The sequence below is a fragment of the Pongo pygmaeus genome, chromosome 15 (assembly GCF_028885625.2).
Source record: "Pongo pygmaeus isolate AG05252 chromosome 15, NHGRI_mPonPyg2-v2.0_pri, whole genome shotgun sequence".
In the NCBI taxonomy this organism is placed as follows: domain Eukaryota; kingdom Metazoa; phylum Chordata; class Mammalia; order Primates; family Hominidae; genus Pongo; species Pongo pygmaeus.
Genome location: NC_072388.2, coordinates 65,961,291 through 65,978,596, shown reverse-complemented (window position 1 = coordinate 65,978,596; position 17,306 = coordinate 65,961,291). Strand labels below are relative to the sequence as shown.

General features: G+C 37.2%; 1 protein-coding gene across 13 annotated transcripts in view; it reads right to left on the bottom strand.

The window, feature by feature from the left end:
* The window catches only part of GPHN (gephyrin), a 682,735-nt gene that overhangs the window by 61,209 nt on the left and 604,220 nt on the right, over positions 1-17,306 (bottom strand). For all 13 annotated transcript variants that reach the window (XM_054448596.2, XM_063651689.1, XM_063651690.1 and 10 more), the window contains 3 exons: positions 9,618-9,737; positions 7,983-8,041; positions 6,728-6,881 (listed from right to left, as the gene is read on the bottom strand). In XM_054448596.2, coding sequence (XP_054304571.1) covers positions 6,728-6,881; positions 7,983-8,041; positions 9,618-9,737 — 333 coding nt within the window. The remainder of the gene's footprint in view (positions 1-6,727; positions 6,882-7,982; positions 8,042-9,617; positions 9,738-17,306) is intronic.

The window sequence follows — 17,306 nt, the reverse complement described above, 5'->3', positions numbered from 1 at the left end:
TGCCTCAGCCTCCCGAGTAGCTGGGATTACAGGCATGCGCCACCGCGCCCAGCTAATTTTGTATTTTTAGTAGAGATGGGGTTTCTCTACTGTTGGTCAGGCTGGTCTCAAACTCCCAACCTCAGGTGATCCGCCCGCCTCGGCCTCCCAAAGTGCTGGGATTACAGGCGTGAGCCACTGAGCCTGGCCTAAACATTTAACTTTTGTTTTCCACTTTGTAGCCCACTCTTCCCAAAAGCCTCAATCATTAAGAATATTCTAATCCAGCTCTTCCTTGACCCTACATTTTCATTCACTCTTTTACTACCTCCCAAAACAATTATAGGCATTCATTATATTATGTCTGAATTTCTGTGAAAGCCTTATAATTGGCTGCCTTGCCTACAAACTATTTCCTTCTGAGAAATAAAACAGAATCATCAACTTGCAAAATTATACCATTATTTGCATAACAGCTAAACTGTACCAAACCAGGACATGTAACTTGAACTAAATTGTTTTTAACACAAGCTTGTTCAGATCCATATACTTTAAGATAAGATCATGGACAACTTGTTTTAACAGTAGTTCCACATGGATTCATATGCTCTAAAGATAAGACTGATTGTGATCCACCAATTCACCTATTTTACAAATTCCGACCAATCTCTGCTCGGACTTTGCTTAATAACTTCTACCTTGAAACTATCCCATGGACAACCTTAGTCCTCAAAATCTTATAAATACCCTCATAAAAATCTTATGACTTCCCAGTTGTGAAACACTACTGAGACTCTATTGAAGGGTAGCAGAATATACCACCCCAAAATATGCCAGCATGACAAATATTTTTGAGCTGAAGTCACTTGAGAAGAAAAATATAAGAAACGCTCTCTGCTTTTCTCCTGTTTGCCTAAAAGTATGACATAAATTAAGGAAGGTAACTCCCCCCCGCGACCCCTGGAGGGATAAATCTTTTTTTTTTTTGAGATGGAGTCTCGCTCTGTCACCCAGGCTGGAGTGCAGTGGCACGATCTCGGCTCACTGCAAGCTCCGCCTCCCGGGTTCACACCATTCTCCTGCCTCAGCCTCCCGAGTAGCAGGGACTACAGGCCCCCGCCACCACACCTGGCTAATTTTTTTTGTATTTTTAGTAGAGACGGGGTTTCACCGTGTGTTAGCCTAGATGGTCTCAATTTCCTGACCTCGTGATCCACCCGCCTAGGCTTCCCAAAGTGCTGGGATTACAGGCGTGAGCCACCGCGCCCAGCCAGAGGGATAAATCTTTGGACACTTATCAGCCTGCAGATGGCGCCAGAGGAATTTATATATCAAACTTCATTAACTAGCCTTTAATCTATCATTAGTTTCCCATACATTTGCCTTCCCACAAATTGCCAGCCCTAGAGACTCAAGGTCCTTTTCCTTTGTCTCATCACTTCTCTAAGAATGTATTGTTCTTTGCTGAAGATGCTATTTAAGCCAGACTTCTCAGCCATCACTTTAGGAGTTACTGATTTTCCCTTGGGTATCTCCCATATATACATGAGGTATACATGTTAACTAACTTCTCTTTTTTTCTTGTTAATCTATCGTTTATAGAGGTCCCAGGTAAGAACTCACAAGGGTAGAGGAAAAATTCTCCCCAACATTGTTAAGGTGATGTTTTCTTTTGCTCAGAAACTTTAATATAACCATTTTGTATGATCAACAAGTTTCCCTGGTGGTCTTTGTATTAGGATTTTGGTATTACGAAAATCCTACCAAGACTTAGGCGGGAACCCTTGCCACCAGTTATATTATTGGTTATACTGTATTTCAGTGAGGTCTCTTCTGCCTTTTTGCTTGGGGGGATTCCTTGTCTATGATGCTTAGATTAACTCCAGCCCTTGTTTTGAGGTCTGATCCTTTTTTTGTTGAACTCCCAAAGACAGCTGATACTGTTTTTGTTATAAGTAAAAGGTTTCCAGAATTGTGTGGTTATCTGATTGGATTTATACTAATTTTTGTTTTTCTTAGTAAAGATTTGAAACTGGCCATCCTATCTGTCAGTTGGCCACTTTGTTGTGTGCCTATAAGAACTTTTCTTAGTTTTGTCTGAGAAACTGGCTTTGGGAGAGATTTCCTCTCTACCCATTCTAGCTTGTTGGGTTTTAGGGTTAGCTACCAGGGGTTCAACCTTTACTGTTGAGGACTTTAGATACAATATTTAAGTGCTATTTTCCCCTTTTGAATGACCAGTAGCTAATAAATTCATGGGTTCATTTAATAATAAACTTGCACTATCTCCAGGCATAACTCTGGCTTCTGTTTTCTCTTTCACACATTTATCTTTCTAAAAAGCATAATTTCATCAAGGACAACCTGGAATTGCAGTGGTCATTTTGAAGTACTTTGATATGACTACAATTATTCACTTGAAAGTACTTTTAAAGACTTAATTAATCCTATAGTCTTGATGGAATTATCAAGCGCCCAAGACACTATTTGAACTGGTTGTAATGACTTCCTTTCTTTCTCATGTACTGAAATGGGTTTGTTTGCATTTAAGGCTTTCCCACTCTTTGCAAAGAGAAGATGATTAGACTTTTATAGTGGTCAGTAACTCTTTACATATTTGTGGTAATCATCTCACTTTCTTTCCCTGTCTTCTAGAAAACTTAATTTATTAATTGATCAAAACTCAATTCTGGTTATTATGGATACACCCAGATAGTTCAGATAAATAGGTCTAACAGAAAAAGAGGGAGAAAAGTCAATGAGCTCTCATGAAGAATGTTTCTGTTCCAAATAGCCTTTAATAAAACTCTGGGGAATAAAAGGTTTAACTGATAGTTAAGCTAATTGCCTGGCTTACTAGGTTACAAGATAAGAAGGGAAGAGAAACATTTAGAGCTTTTAAACATAATTTAAGGAGTCTTTAAGAATTTGGTTTAGAAATACAGAGGTTTACAAATTGTATTAGAAAATAATTAATATAATATTTCCATTAAGATGACTCTGGACAGATTTGACTGGTTTAATAATTTTGGCTTAAAACCTGTCCTGTGAAGTGGCTATGGTAGCATAAGCCTGTAGTCTCAGCTACTTGGGAAGCTGAGGTGGGAGGATCACTTGAGCTTAGGAGTTTAAGGCCAGTCTGGGCAAAATGGTGAGACTTTCTTTCTTCTTTCTTTCTTTTCTTTTCTTTCTTTCTTTCTTTCTTTCTTTCCTTTCTTTCTTTCTTTTTCTTTCTTTCTTCCTTCCTTCCTTCTTTCTTTCTTCCTTCCTTCCTTCTCTTCTTCTTCTTCCTCTTCCTCTTCTTCTTTCTCCTTCTTCTTCTTCTTCCTCTTCTTCTTTTCTTTTTCTTTCTTTTCTTTATTCCTTCCTTCCTTCCTTCTGCTTTCTTTCTTTCTTTTTTGGATTGCGAATGAGTTTTCTTTTTCTATTTTTTTAAAATTTTTTATTTCAATAGGTTTTTGGGGAACAGGGGGTACCTGGTTACATGAATAATTTATTTAGTGGTAATTAGTGAGATTTTGGTGCACCCATCTCCTAAGCAGTCCTGCCCTGCCCTCCCCTCCTTTCCTTGTTTCTTTTCTTTTCTCTCTTTTCGTTTTCCTTCTTTGCTTTCCCCTTCCCTTCTTTTTTCTTTTCCTTCTCTTTCTTTCTTTTCTTTCTTTCTTTCTTTTTCTTTTCTTTCTTTGTCTCACTCTGTTTCCCAGGCTGTAGTACAGTGGAATGGTCATTGCGCACTGTAACCTCTGCCTCAGCCTCCTGAGTAGCAGACACTACAGGGGCATAGCATCATGCCTGGCTTGTATTTTTTGTAGAGACAGGGTTTTGCCATGTTGCCCAGGCTGGTCTCAAACTCCTAGCCTCAAGTGATCTACCCATCTCGGCCTCCCAAAGTGCTGGGATTATAGACATGAATCACCACAGGTTGCATACCTAAATTTTAATATGCACAGTTTGTTGAAATCAACAAATACCGAAATCAGCTATTCCATGTTAGCTATAGTTGATAACTCTATATCCCCAATTTTGAAATAATTTGCTGGTCCTTAACAAGCTCATACAGTAACAGAATACTGGGGCAAGTTTTAAAGAGTATACATAGACATCTTGTACGGCATTCTTTGGGTTACCAAGGCAACTTTCCTGCTTACCAATATGTCATATGAGACTCAAGAAGTGGACATATGTGAAACCACATATATCTTTTTTTTTTTTGAGATGGAGTCTCTCTCTGTCGCCCAGGCTGGAGTGCAGTGGCACGATCTCAGCTCACTGCAACCTCCGCCTCCCGGTTCAAGCAATTCTTCTGCCTCAGCCTCCCAAGTAGTTGCGATTACAGGCATGTGCCATCACATCCAGCTAATTTTTTTGTATTTTTAGTACAGATTCAGTCTGGTCTCAAACTCCTGACCTCAAGCGATCCTCCCACCTCAGCCTCCCAAAGTGCTGGGATTACAGGCGTGAGCAACCATGCCCAGCCTGAAACCATATGTATCAAAGGAAACTAAAACCAATACTTAAGGAAAGTTTGTACTGTGACTGGGTAAATTATGGCCTTGCTACATTAAGTGCAATTTCTTTTGCCCTCTCTGAAAATAGATAATTTTTTTTTGCTATTGTTTTCTGGGTATCTGAGAATTTCAAACCTTCAGGAGAGATAATATGCTTTATTTATCTCTTTTTTTTATCACCAATTTCCAGTAAAGTGCCTCGCACAGAGATACCCAATTATCTGCTGAACAAAACTAAACTATATGATCATAGAGTCATAACAAAAACTAACTTTGAATAAGAGAAAGAGAGGAATGTTGAGCTATATGGAACCAGAGATAATATAATTTAGAAGCATTATTCTCTTGGAAAACTGTGGTATAGTTTAGTATAGCAGGCCTGTTAAAGTAGGGGAATGAGTCATGTAGAATTAGTCAAAGTTTCTTCAAGAGTAATAAGCTCTATGGGGGCAGGGAACTAAGACTATAAACTCTTCCCTAGATTTCATGATATAATACCATCTCTATTCTCACCCCATTACCTTAGCCTACTTCCAGTAAATAGTTTTGAGTGTAAAAGGTAGATTAAACAAAACACTAACAATATACTCTGTGGATAATTGAGAAGATGAGTCCAGACCTACAAAAGCATGAGAGAGAAATATAAGCAATATCGCTTAAACAGAGTTTCCTATTAACTGAATAGTTATTATGAGTGTGTTAATTCTTATTTTACTTTATTTTGAGATAGGGTCTCACTTTGTCACCCAAGCTAAAGTGCAGTAGTGCCATCATTGCTCACTGCAGCCTTGAATTCCTGAGCTCAAGTGATCCTCCCACCTCAGCCTCCCCAGTAGCTAGGACTACAGGCATGTGCTACCATGCATAGCTATTTTTAATTTTTTAGTAGAGGCAGGGTCCCACTATGTTGCCCGGGCTGGTTTTGAACTCCTAGCCTCAATTGATCCCCCTGCTTTAGCCTCCCTAAATACTGGGATTACAGGAATAAGCCACCATGCCTGGTCCATGAGTGTGCTACTGTTTAGCTTTCTCAAACTCCGTGAACTTACTTGTTGCACAAAGCATGTAAGTAAATCATAAAAAAGAATAGTTCATTGAGTCAACCAGTTTAACAAAAATTTATTTCTGATGCTATATATAGTGTTATTTGGTTCTAAGGATATTAAAATCATTACTATGTAGATCCAATTGAAAAGAATGTTTTCTGTCAATCAATAGTTTTTGGCAATGACTAGTGCATATATACTGGGAAGTAAGCACGTCTGGAATGTTGATTTAGCTATCTATTTGCAAAATAAAACAGTCTATTCTTTTGCTTTAACCAAAAGGACCATAAGGTCATAAAAAGACCTTTGAAAATTTTCATTTCCAAGACTTCAAGAAATTAAAAATAATGACGGGTTTATTTTCAGAACAAAGAGATTTAAAAAAAATCCCGCTAATCTTTTCTTTAATAGTAAGGTCAAAGGAATTATTAATACTTTTAAAAATCTCAATAGTTTCTGATTCTTTTATAAGGTTTTGAGTTTCCAGCAGATTCACTTTTTAGTATTCTCCATTTGGCCCTAGAGCTTCTGACTGAAGTTTTGCACAACCTAAGAAAAACAGGCAATAGGAAGTTTTTCAAGAGTTCTCAGAAAGAGATGGACTAAATTCTCTTTTCTAAATCAGGAATGAAATGACATTTTGACCCATTCTAAATATCATGCCACTAGAGATGTTATCTTTAGGGAGAGAGGGAGAAAAAAAAAACCTGATTATCAAATCCCTCTTGGTGATTAAAGATCAAATGGAACTTTTCACAAGAAGTGCTAGACATGATGTCCTGATTCACTGACACTTCCCACACAGAAGTAGCTCATCATTTCAGCAGCAGGATGGGCACAATTCATTGTCTAAACAGAAACAGTACTGAGTTTGTATAGTTTAATATCTATAGCTAGCAGCTAAAGTTTTTTGCTTATGTGTACTGACTTTGTGGAAAGGCCATTGGTTACAATATTTCATTCTAATAGAAGAGAACATTTCATAATACATAATTTTTACTAGTTCTTCCTTGTTCTTACATTCTGAACTTGAAACTATCCTAAAGCCAATTTATTGTTTCCCTGTTATAAGAATGTGGATCCACTGGTATGATCTATAATCTACAACATTCTATTTACAACACAGAACAGCTGTCAGAAATACCTTTATCTTACAGGCCCTCTCCCCACTCCCTCCATTTTTATTTTTAATACCTCATTCCCTGTTGACATGACTGCAACCACTGGAAACTTATTAACTTCAACCTCTGTGACACCTACAGTTGCCAGAAGACCAATCTCTGAGGGGCCCATGTGGGTTCCTTTGGCCAAAACACATTCCCCTCTTTTAATGTCATGGCCGATGGGTCTGAAAGTCAAAGCAGAACCATAAGCAGTGTGATTAGAGAACAACATTTTCTCAACTCAGAGGGAAACTTTAGTGTCAAAAAAGGACATTCAAGAAGATAAAAAAGTCAAGAAATAAAGTAGTAGGAAAATAATGAAATGAAGGGATTCTAAAAATCCTATGCTTTTTTAATTTTAAAAGTTAAATCACACAACAGAAAACAGAAATAGGATTTGAATATATTACTGCTAAAGAAAAACATGTTACTTCATATTTGAAATTTTTTTTTTCCTGAGTACCTGTAAAGAAAATTACTTTACAAATTGTTTTGTGTTACATTATAGTAAAAATACCAATTGTAAACTTTCTTTGATAAGGCAAGAATTTGTATGGAAATATCTAGCACATTAATGATAAGAGGTCCACAGCTGGCTAGCTTTGTGGCAAGGAGAATAATGCTAATGAGGTTACAGTCATAGAGGTAATTTCCATATGGACCAGTTAGGTTGGTCCTGATCTGTGGCTACTGAGGTACATTCACCTTGGTGTGCTGCCATAGGGATGGGAGAAGTGTAGCTTCATTACAAAGGGATGTTCAGCAAATTAGTATTAATGGAATCAGGGTAAACATATTCCATTGTAAGAAAAATAATTTAAGGTATATGCACTATTTATCGTAGCAAGTAGCCTCATCTTTGTATATAATGAGGAACAGATTATTCCATTATTATTGGTAGTCACTAGAGCATATGCTATCAGTTAATTGTGTAAACACCCAATTCTGGTATTATCTGAGTTAATACCAAATTCCAGATTATTTAGGGATGGGATTGGGTAATTCTGGATTATCTAGGAGTAGAATTAACTGTAGAATATGTAGGCTCATCACTTTACCTCTTTCTCATCTTGCTTTTGACTAACTTGCCTTTACCATCTTCATTAAAAAGTAGGCAGGGCAGATACGTGATACAGAATTCATAAAATTCATTTTGCTTTTTGTTAAAGCCCTGAAAATTACTGGCTAATTGACATGGCTGCAGATTTATAGTAGCCAGGGTTTCCTGAGTAAATGATCATGTAGAAACAAAAGTAGGCTATATATTCTATGTGTTTTGAAGTTACCTGATATCTTGGCCTGGCCGAGCTTGCACCAGAATTCGCACTTCAAGTTCTTCAGTGCCCTATAATAAGAGCAGGTGATGTAATTTCAAACAGAATTTCTGAGCAGTAGAATTTAGCTACTCCGATACTTTTACCATCAGATAGGCCCAGGATATATACAAATATAGAGAAAAAGAAAACTATTTGCTACACCCTTTGAAAACACTGAACTTCTAACACAGGTTCCTGAAAAATTAGAAGGTTTGGTGCCAATAAATAAAAAATTTTTTTTCTCTAATTTTTATGCTTTTAAAAAATGTACCAATTCAAAATCTTATAAACAAGATTTAGTATTTGAACTAATACATTATATATATATATATGTAGATGGCTACCCTAATAAAGTGAATGTACATGGAGGTAATATCTTCCTTCTTTTCCCATGAATCATGGGTTCAATACCATGCCAAGGTTACCAAATAACTTGCAGAAATTTCAGTAAAGGACTTATAGTTTGCCTGGTAGTAGATTTCTGTACATTAATTGCAATAATCAATTTTACATTTATGGGCTGTGAATAATATTGTGACATTGGAACTGTGTCTTGTCATCTGGCAGAGTCTGTGGATGCATGTGTTCTGGAATTCAGTGCTCTGCTGGCTTCCCTGATGCCAATAAATCTGCTTAGGCAGTTTTAACAGCAGGCAATGTGATCTGTTTGCCAAGGGTTGAATTTTATAAGCCTTACATATGGAAAGGTAATTAAAGAGAAAATCTCCAGATCAGGGAAAGTGTCTGTCTCTTGGCATGGCCAATTTTACTATCTACTTGGCTTGGGAGAATATATGTTTATTTTTCACCTTAGCTTTAAAATATATCTTTACTTTCTTCATAAAACAAGGAAGATAGCTGATTATTAAAACCTCAGTTGAATCTATTCTACTTTTATTACTGGCTTATACTCTGGTTTCAATAACTTGCCACTATTTTCAGTGAGATAAAGGCTTGCTTAGGTCCGAAAAGATTCCAGCATCTTTTACTTGAGGCAATGGAGGGAGAACTGACATACACTTAGTATTTCCAGGCTGTCATTTGGTGGCACAGCTTTTTCTGGACTTACAGAAAACCAGAGGTGAAAGGGTCATTTGGTTCAAATGCTTGGCTTAGTGTAATATTCAAGAACTTGCCCAGGTGCTCTTTGTTAACTTCTTCTCTAGTAAATTCTGATTTCATGAACTCCTTGACATTTTATCAGAAGCTAGTCTCAATGGCAAATTTCTCAGCTGGAAGGTATGTCAACCATTAATATCTCTGCTCTGGAAGGTATGTCAACCATTAATATCTCTGCTTTTCTTTCTTGAGGTACTTTCTTTCCTTGTTTGCATGTGAAACTGCTTGGGTCAAATATGGTTCAAATTCTGCTATAACAGCAATGATCATAGAAACCCCTCCTGTAACAACAGATTTTCAAGATTAAGGAAATGTGTTATTTACTGGAGACTCATATACTGCAATATAAGATACCACCATAAGCAAAAACAAAACAAAACAAAACAACCCAAAAAACTGGGTTAATCTCACAAACATTGCAGAAAATGGTCGTGACATAATACTGTCATAGGAACAACAGCGCAGTAAGACTTGGTGATGACGTACATCATCTGATTCCCTGATAAGTTCGGTATCTTCCACTTGTACTACTGCATCAGCACCGCAGGGTATTGGAGCACCTGTTGTAACCCGCATGACTTGTCCTGGCATTACTGTCTGAGTTGGCTGGAAATAAACATGAAAAAGACAGTTGATGTACTTTGCTGCTGCAAAGGAAAAGTCTGCAGAGGATGTTAATTTTTTTAATATTTAAAAAAAAACCATAAAAGAAAGTCTTACAGTCTTATTCATTTTGGGCCAGTGTAATAAAAGCTATCCACAAACAGGTGCACTCACACTAAAGGGGCTTTAGGTTCATTTAAGCTGATTTTATGCGTACTTTAAGGTAATGACTATTCGGTGTCTTGGTGCTCTGCTTTACTTTTGAAGAACTGCCATTTACATTTGCCACTTTTGCCTCTCAAATAATGTACATTTTCCTAATATATGTAAAGTGATTTGAGAGTCTGTAAGTAAAAAAATTGCTAGGACATACATTATGAATAACAATTACAAAAAAAAAACACCTTCGTAACTTATTGAAGTTCTGATGTTTGAGAAATGCAGTACTTTATTAACTAAACTTTTTGGTTAAATAAAGGCAAGCCAGAAATATTTTAATTATTGCCTTTGAAAATATTCTAAAACATATTAGCTCACCTATCAATTAATAATAGAAGTTGAGCAAATATAATTAAATCATTTAAAAATGATTCCAGTGTCTGTAATAACCTAGGTTAAACATTACTTTTGAAAACGAAAAACAAGATTTTCATTGTTTGTGCTCTCATATTGATGGTATAAGAGATAGAACCTTCCCTGCTAACTTCTTACAACATGGAGAAAAGCATTTTTCTGTAAGATTCATCTGATAGATTTGATCTGATAGACAAGTGATCTGAAAGTCACTTGTCAGGGGCAATGATTTAGACTGGAGTTTGGAAAATTAATGCTTCAAATTCCCCCTAAGAAAAAATCCTGAGACAATATTAATCCCCCCTGCCAAAAGATTCCTTTCTAAAGATGTCTGCCTCATAAGTATAGTCATGTGCTGCATAAGGATAGTTTGCTCAATGTTGGACTGCGTATATGATGGTGGTCCCATAAGATTACCGTATTTTTTACTGTACTTTTTGTTTTGATAAACAAATACCATTATAATTGCTTACAGTATTCAGTACAGTAATATGCTGTGCAGGTTTGTAGCCTCAGAGCAACAGGTCACACCATGTAGGCTAGGTTCGTAGTGGGCTACTCATCCAGGTTTGTGTAAGTACACTCTATGATGGTCAGACAACAAGAAAATTGCCCAACAACATATTTCTCAGAATGTATCTTCGTTAAGTAACTCATGACTCTATTTAAAATCTTAAGCCCCTACAATGTGAATATATTTACCACTACTGAACTATAAGCTTAAAAACTGTCAAGATGGTATATTTAATGTTATGTGTGTGTATGTTTTGTCATTGTTGTTATTTTAACCACCAAAATAAGACAAAGTAAAATAAACCACACACACACACACATACACACACCCCTTAGGGAATGGTTAAGAAAAAAAAAATACCCTACTACTGAAAGTACAATCAAAGTAAAACAGGAAATTTATTAGAAAAATCTTAAAAATCTTCTCTCCATAATATTATTACTGTAAGCAATACTACTAATAACTAACATTTATTGAACCCACAATCTATGCTAGGTACAATGTTAAGTGCATTATATATTATAGAATATAAGCCTTACAAAGACAAAGATTTGTTTCATTTTCTGTTTGCCTCTCCAGATGACATCATCATTCTCTACTCTGTGCTGTGGTCCAGAAGCTGACGTCTATGGACTATTTTAACCAGTTTCCCATCACTTTGGCATCTGGTGAGACTCAGCCAAAGGGAAGGGTCAGTAAGAGATTTAGAGGGTAGGAGAGAGACAGAAAAGTAGAGTTTTCATTCCCCTTGCTCTTTTCCTCCTGGGCTGCAGTTTGGTGATGGTTAGGGCATCTCTACTACTGAGAGCAACAGCTGCTGATGGGCAGTCCTCTCCCATAGCTATGAATCTTCCCAGGTTCAGGTACCATTGTCTTTCTTTGCTCCTTCAGACTAAGAGGTGGTAAGGAAATCTCACTGTTGCTAGCTCCTGGGTGCTGCAGATTCCTTTATTGGTTTCCCTTAACTCCATCCAGACATTGGAGATAGTTTCTAATCTTCTTTAATCATCCTTTTTCCAGACATATTGCTCTGTTATGGCAAGGCTTAGAAAGTATGTGGCACACACTTTGCCAAGCTGAGCACCTATGCATCCCAGGCTGAGCTGATGTAGTCGCTCATGTCCTAGGGAAACAGAGTGCTGATTGAGCCAAGATACCCTGACCTACAGGCCAAATAACTCTAGTACCCTGCTTCTCTGGAGCTAGACTATAGCCCCTTAGAGTCTGAGCTGCTGAGATACCCCTCTCTCTGGGGAGTTGAGTCATTTCTGTGTTGATCCTTGTCCCCTGGGGATCAAACCACAGCTGTGCTCTGCCATTCTAAGGTATCTGCTGCTTCTGCACCTGGCCTCAGAGTCTGAGGTGAGGATCTGCGTAGCCCCACCATCCAGGGGTCTAGAGTCACTACTACACAGTACCTTATCCACTGTGACCTGAGCTGCTGCTGAGCCCTACTGGCTCTGGTTCCTGAGCTGTGGCCATACTCTGCTCCCCTGGCCAAAACCTTTTTCTTTGGAGTTTGGTCAGTACTACACCCTACCCATGAGGTACAAAATCACAGGTACAACCAGGGCACCTGGGTCCAAGCTGCTACGGGGTGCCTCAGTCATAAACCTTGGTTCTTTGGATAACCTACACCCAACTCTGCACAGAGAGTGAACCTGAACCCCAAGAACCAGGTGCCACAATGGATTCACAAGACCCTGAGCCTTGGATCCTGGCTCCACCGTCACTCCAAGCACCATATTCTGAGCCCAGTGCCACTGTAGCGGCTTGGAGGGCATGTCAGACCTAACGCCAAGAGGGATCCCTTCAGCTGATTCTCCCTATTGTGTGGAAAACAAGAAGAGGAGGACTCCAAAAGCCCTTGACACCAAGGATATTAACAGCCTATGCCACTACTATCACTGACACAAACTTCTATGGATTAGGTCACTGAGGTACTCACAGTTATTGCTGATATTGAATGCAACTGAAAAAGCTGCATGGAGACTACACCATTGCACCTGTCCAGAAAGTCACCACACCCTTTGCAACCAACACACTAAAGCCCAATTACAGGCGTCTCTACGAAACCACCCTAGAAAGTCTGAAAGAAGCAATAGTTCCACCAGGCACACAGATCAACATGTGGACACAAGAAACACAAAAAAGCAAGGAAATATGACACCACTAAAGGAATACATCTCTGGTAACAGACTCCAATGAAAAGGAAATCAATGAACTCCTGGAAAAGAAATTGCAAAATAATGATCTTAAGGAAACTCAATTAGATAAAAAAAACAAAAAACAAAAAACAAAAAAAAACCTAGCGATAATTCAACAAAATCAGCAAAACAATTCATAAGAATCAGAAACTCAACAAAGGTAGAGAAATCATAAAAAAGAACCAAACAGAAATCCTACAGCTGAATAATTCAAAGAATGAAATAAAAAATTACAACAGAGAGCTTCAATAGCAGTCTTGATAAAGCAGAAGAAAGAATCTTTGAACATGAAGATAGGTCGTTGGAAATACCCAGTGAGGGAGAGAGAGAGAGAGAGAGAGAAACAGAAGAATGAAAAAGAGTGAAGAAGGCTTGTAAGACTTATGGGACACCATACAAGAACAAATATTCATATTACTGGAGTTTCAGAAAAAAAGAAAGGAAAAGGCGTAAGAAACTTATTTAATAAAATAATAGCTGAAAACTTCCCAAGTCTGGGGAAAGGTATGGATATCCAGGTCCAGGAATTCCAAAGGTCTCCAAATCAAGTCATATATAGTGAAATCCACATTAGACTAACAGTAGATTTCTCTGCAGAAATCTTATGGGCCGGGAAGAAAGAAGATAACATCTTCAAAGTGCTGAAATAAAAAAATTTCTAACTATGAATACTATATGCAGCAAAGCTATCCTTTGGAAATGAGGGAGAAATAAAGTCTTTCCCAGACAAGCAAAAATGGAGAGAATTCATTACTACTACACTGGCCTTACAATAAATTCCCAAGGGAGTCATATATCTGGAAGCAAGAAGACAATAATCACTATCATAAAAACACGCACAAGCATAAAACTCACTGGTAGAGCAGATTAATAAAGGAGAAAGAGAAAAGAATAAAACAGTATCAGTATAGAAAACCACCCAATTGCAATGATAAACAGTAAGAGAAGGAAGGAGCAAGGGGTAAGCAAAACCAGAAAACAATGAAATGACAGGAGTCCTCATCTATCAGTAATAACCTTAAATGTAAATAGATTAAATTCTCTAGTTAAAAGATACAGAGAAGCTGAATGAATTTTTTAAAAAAAGAACCCAACTATTTGCTGCCTACATGAGACTCACTTCACCTATATAGATACATATAGACTGAAAGTGAAGAAATGAATCAAGATATTTGATGCAAATGGAAACCAAAATCAGGTAAAAGTAGCTACATTTATACCAGATAAAACAGACTTTAAGTCAGAAACTGTAAAAAGAAATACGAGCGGTCATTCTATAATTATAAAAGGATCAATTTACCACAAGGATACAACAATTGCAAACATATATGCATTGAACATGGGATCACCCACTATAAAGCAGGTATTATTTATCTAAAAGGACAGACAGATTCCAATACAATAATATCTGGGGAGTTTGACACCCTACTCTCAGCATTGGACAAGTCACAGAGATAGAAAATCAACATAGGAACGCTGGATTTAAACTGCATTTCAGACCAAATGGACCTAACAGATATTTATAGTACATTTCATCCAAGAGCTGTAAAATACACATTTTTTTTTCACTTGCACATGGAACATTCTCCAGATAGACCATGTTAGGCCACAAAACAAGTCTCAACAAATTTGAAAGAACCAAAATTATATTGAATTTTTTCCAACCACAATGGACTAAAACTATAAATCAGTACAAGAGGAACATTCAAAATTGTACAAACATGTAGAAATTACAAAACATGCTCCTGAGCAACTAATGGATCAATAAATATATTAAGAGATAAATAGATTTCCCAAAACAAATGAAAATAGAAACACAGCAGACAAAAACCTATGGGATACAGCAAAAACAGCATTAAGAGGGAAGTTTATAGCAATAAACACCTACATGAAAACAGTAGAAAGATTTCAATGAAACAACATAGTGATATATCTCAAGGGATTAGAAAAGCAAGAACAAACCAGATCCAAAATCAGAAGAAGGAAAGAAAGAATACAGATCAGAGAAACAAATGAAATTGAGACTAAAAAACCACAAAAGATGAATGAAATTAAAGTTGACTTTATGAAAATATAAACTAAATTGACAAAGCATTAGCTAGACTAATAAAAAAGACTCAAATAAGCAAAATCAGAAGTGAAAAAAGAGGCATTACAACTGATACTACAGAAATACAAAGGGTCATTAGAGACTACTATGAAGAACTACATGCCAAAAAATTAGAAAACCTAGCAGAAATGGGTAAATTCCTCAATACATACAATCTACCAAGCTTGAGCCAAAAAGAAATAGAAAACCTGAACAGATCAATCATGAGTAATGAGACTGAATCTGTAATAAAGTCTCCCATTGAAGAAAAGCCCAAGATCTGATGACTTCACTGCTTGATCCTACCAAACATTTGAAGAATAACTCATACTAATTCTTCTCAAACTCTTCTGGAAAACTGAAGAGGAAGGAATTCTTCCAAACTCAATCTATGAGGTCAGCATTATTCTGATACTCAAACCAGAAAAGGATACAACACAAAAAAGGAAAACTATAGGCCAATATCCTTGATGCAAAAATGCATAATAAAACACTTGCAACTGAATCCGGCAGCACATTAAAAAGATCATTTACCATGATCAAGTGGGATTTACTGTGGGGATGCAAGGGTGGCTCAACATATGCCAATCAATAAATGTGATACATCACACCAACAGAATGAAGGACAAAAACCATATGATCATCTCAACAGACTTAGGAAAACATTTGATAAAATTCAACAATCCTTCATGGTTAAAACTCTTAACAACTTAGGTATAGAAAGAATGAGTGTACACAGTGAAGGCCCTAGATGACAAACCCACAGCCAAAATCATACTGAATGTGGAAGAGTTGAAAGCTTTTCCTCCGAGATCTGGACCAAGACAAGGATGCCCACTTTCAACACTTTTATTCAACCTAGTACTGGAAGTCCCAGCCAGAACAATTAGGCAAGAGAAAGAAATAAAGGGTATCCAAAGGGGAAAAGAGGAAGTCAGATTGTCCCTGTTTGCAGATAACATGATCTTATGTATAGGAAACCCTAAAAGCTCCACCACAAACTCTTAAAACTGATAAATATAGTACAGCTGCAGGATACAAAATCAACATACAAAAATGAATAGCATTTCTACACACCAAGAACAAACTAGCAGAGAAAGAAAATGAGAAAGCAATCTCATGTATAATAACTACAAAAAAAAATCTAGGAATAAATTTAGCCAAAGAGGTAAAAAATCTCTATAAGGAAAACTATAGAATACTGATGAAAAAGATTGAAGAGGCCACAAAAAAGGAGAGAAAGAAACAGCATCCCATGTCGTTGAGTTGGAAGAATTAATACTGTGAAAATGACCATACTACCAAAAAAGCGATCTACAGATTCATTGCAATTCCTATAAAAATACCAGTGACAATCTTCACAGAAATAGAAAATCCTACAATTTGTATGAAACCACAAGAGACTCCAAATAGCCAAAGCTATCCTGAATAAAAAGAAGAAAACTGGAGGCTTCACACTGTCAGAAATCAAAATATACTACAAAGCTATAGTAACTGAAATAGCATGGTTTGGACAGCAAAACAGACACATTGACCAATGGATCAGAATAGAGAACCCAGTGTGGTTGGAGCCCCGACACAGAGTCCATACTGGGGTGAAGGTTGCAGTGAGCTGAGATCATGCTGGGCAACAGAGCAAGACTCTGTCTCAAGAAAAAACCCAGAAACCAAAAACCAAGAACAATCTCCCTCCCCTCAAAAAAACCCAAACAAACAAACAAAATAAGACAAGTCATTTATAAAAAAGAATCAAGCCTAGCTGTTCTTTTTGTCAGAAAAATGGTCATGGTAATGAAATCCAGCTTGCTGCAGCACGGATGAGAATATATATCACTATAGTGCCAACTTAGCTTCAGAGAGTTGTATGCGAATCTCCTCAATTTTTGGATGCTAAAATGAAGAAGCTAGGGTCAACACCATTGGCATCATCCTTCTCCTATATATCTCAACTCATTTCTACTGTTAGTTCATGCTAAGCCAAGGAAGAAAGGCATGGAACATAGCGTTTGCCAAACTGCTGCCTTCATTTTAAAATTATTATTTATTTCTTGCCACTTTTATTTATTTTTATTTTTATTTTTTTGAGATGGAGTTTCGCTCTTGTTGCCCAGGCTGGAGTGCAGTGGTGAGATTTCGGCTCACTGCAACCTCTGCCTCCCAGGTTCAAGCAATTCTCCTGCCTCAGCCTC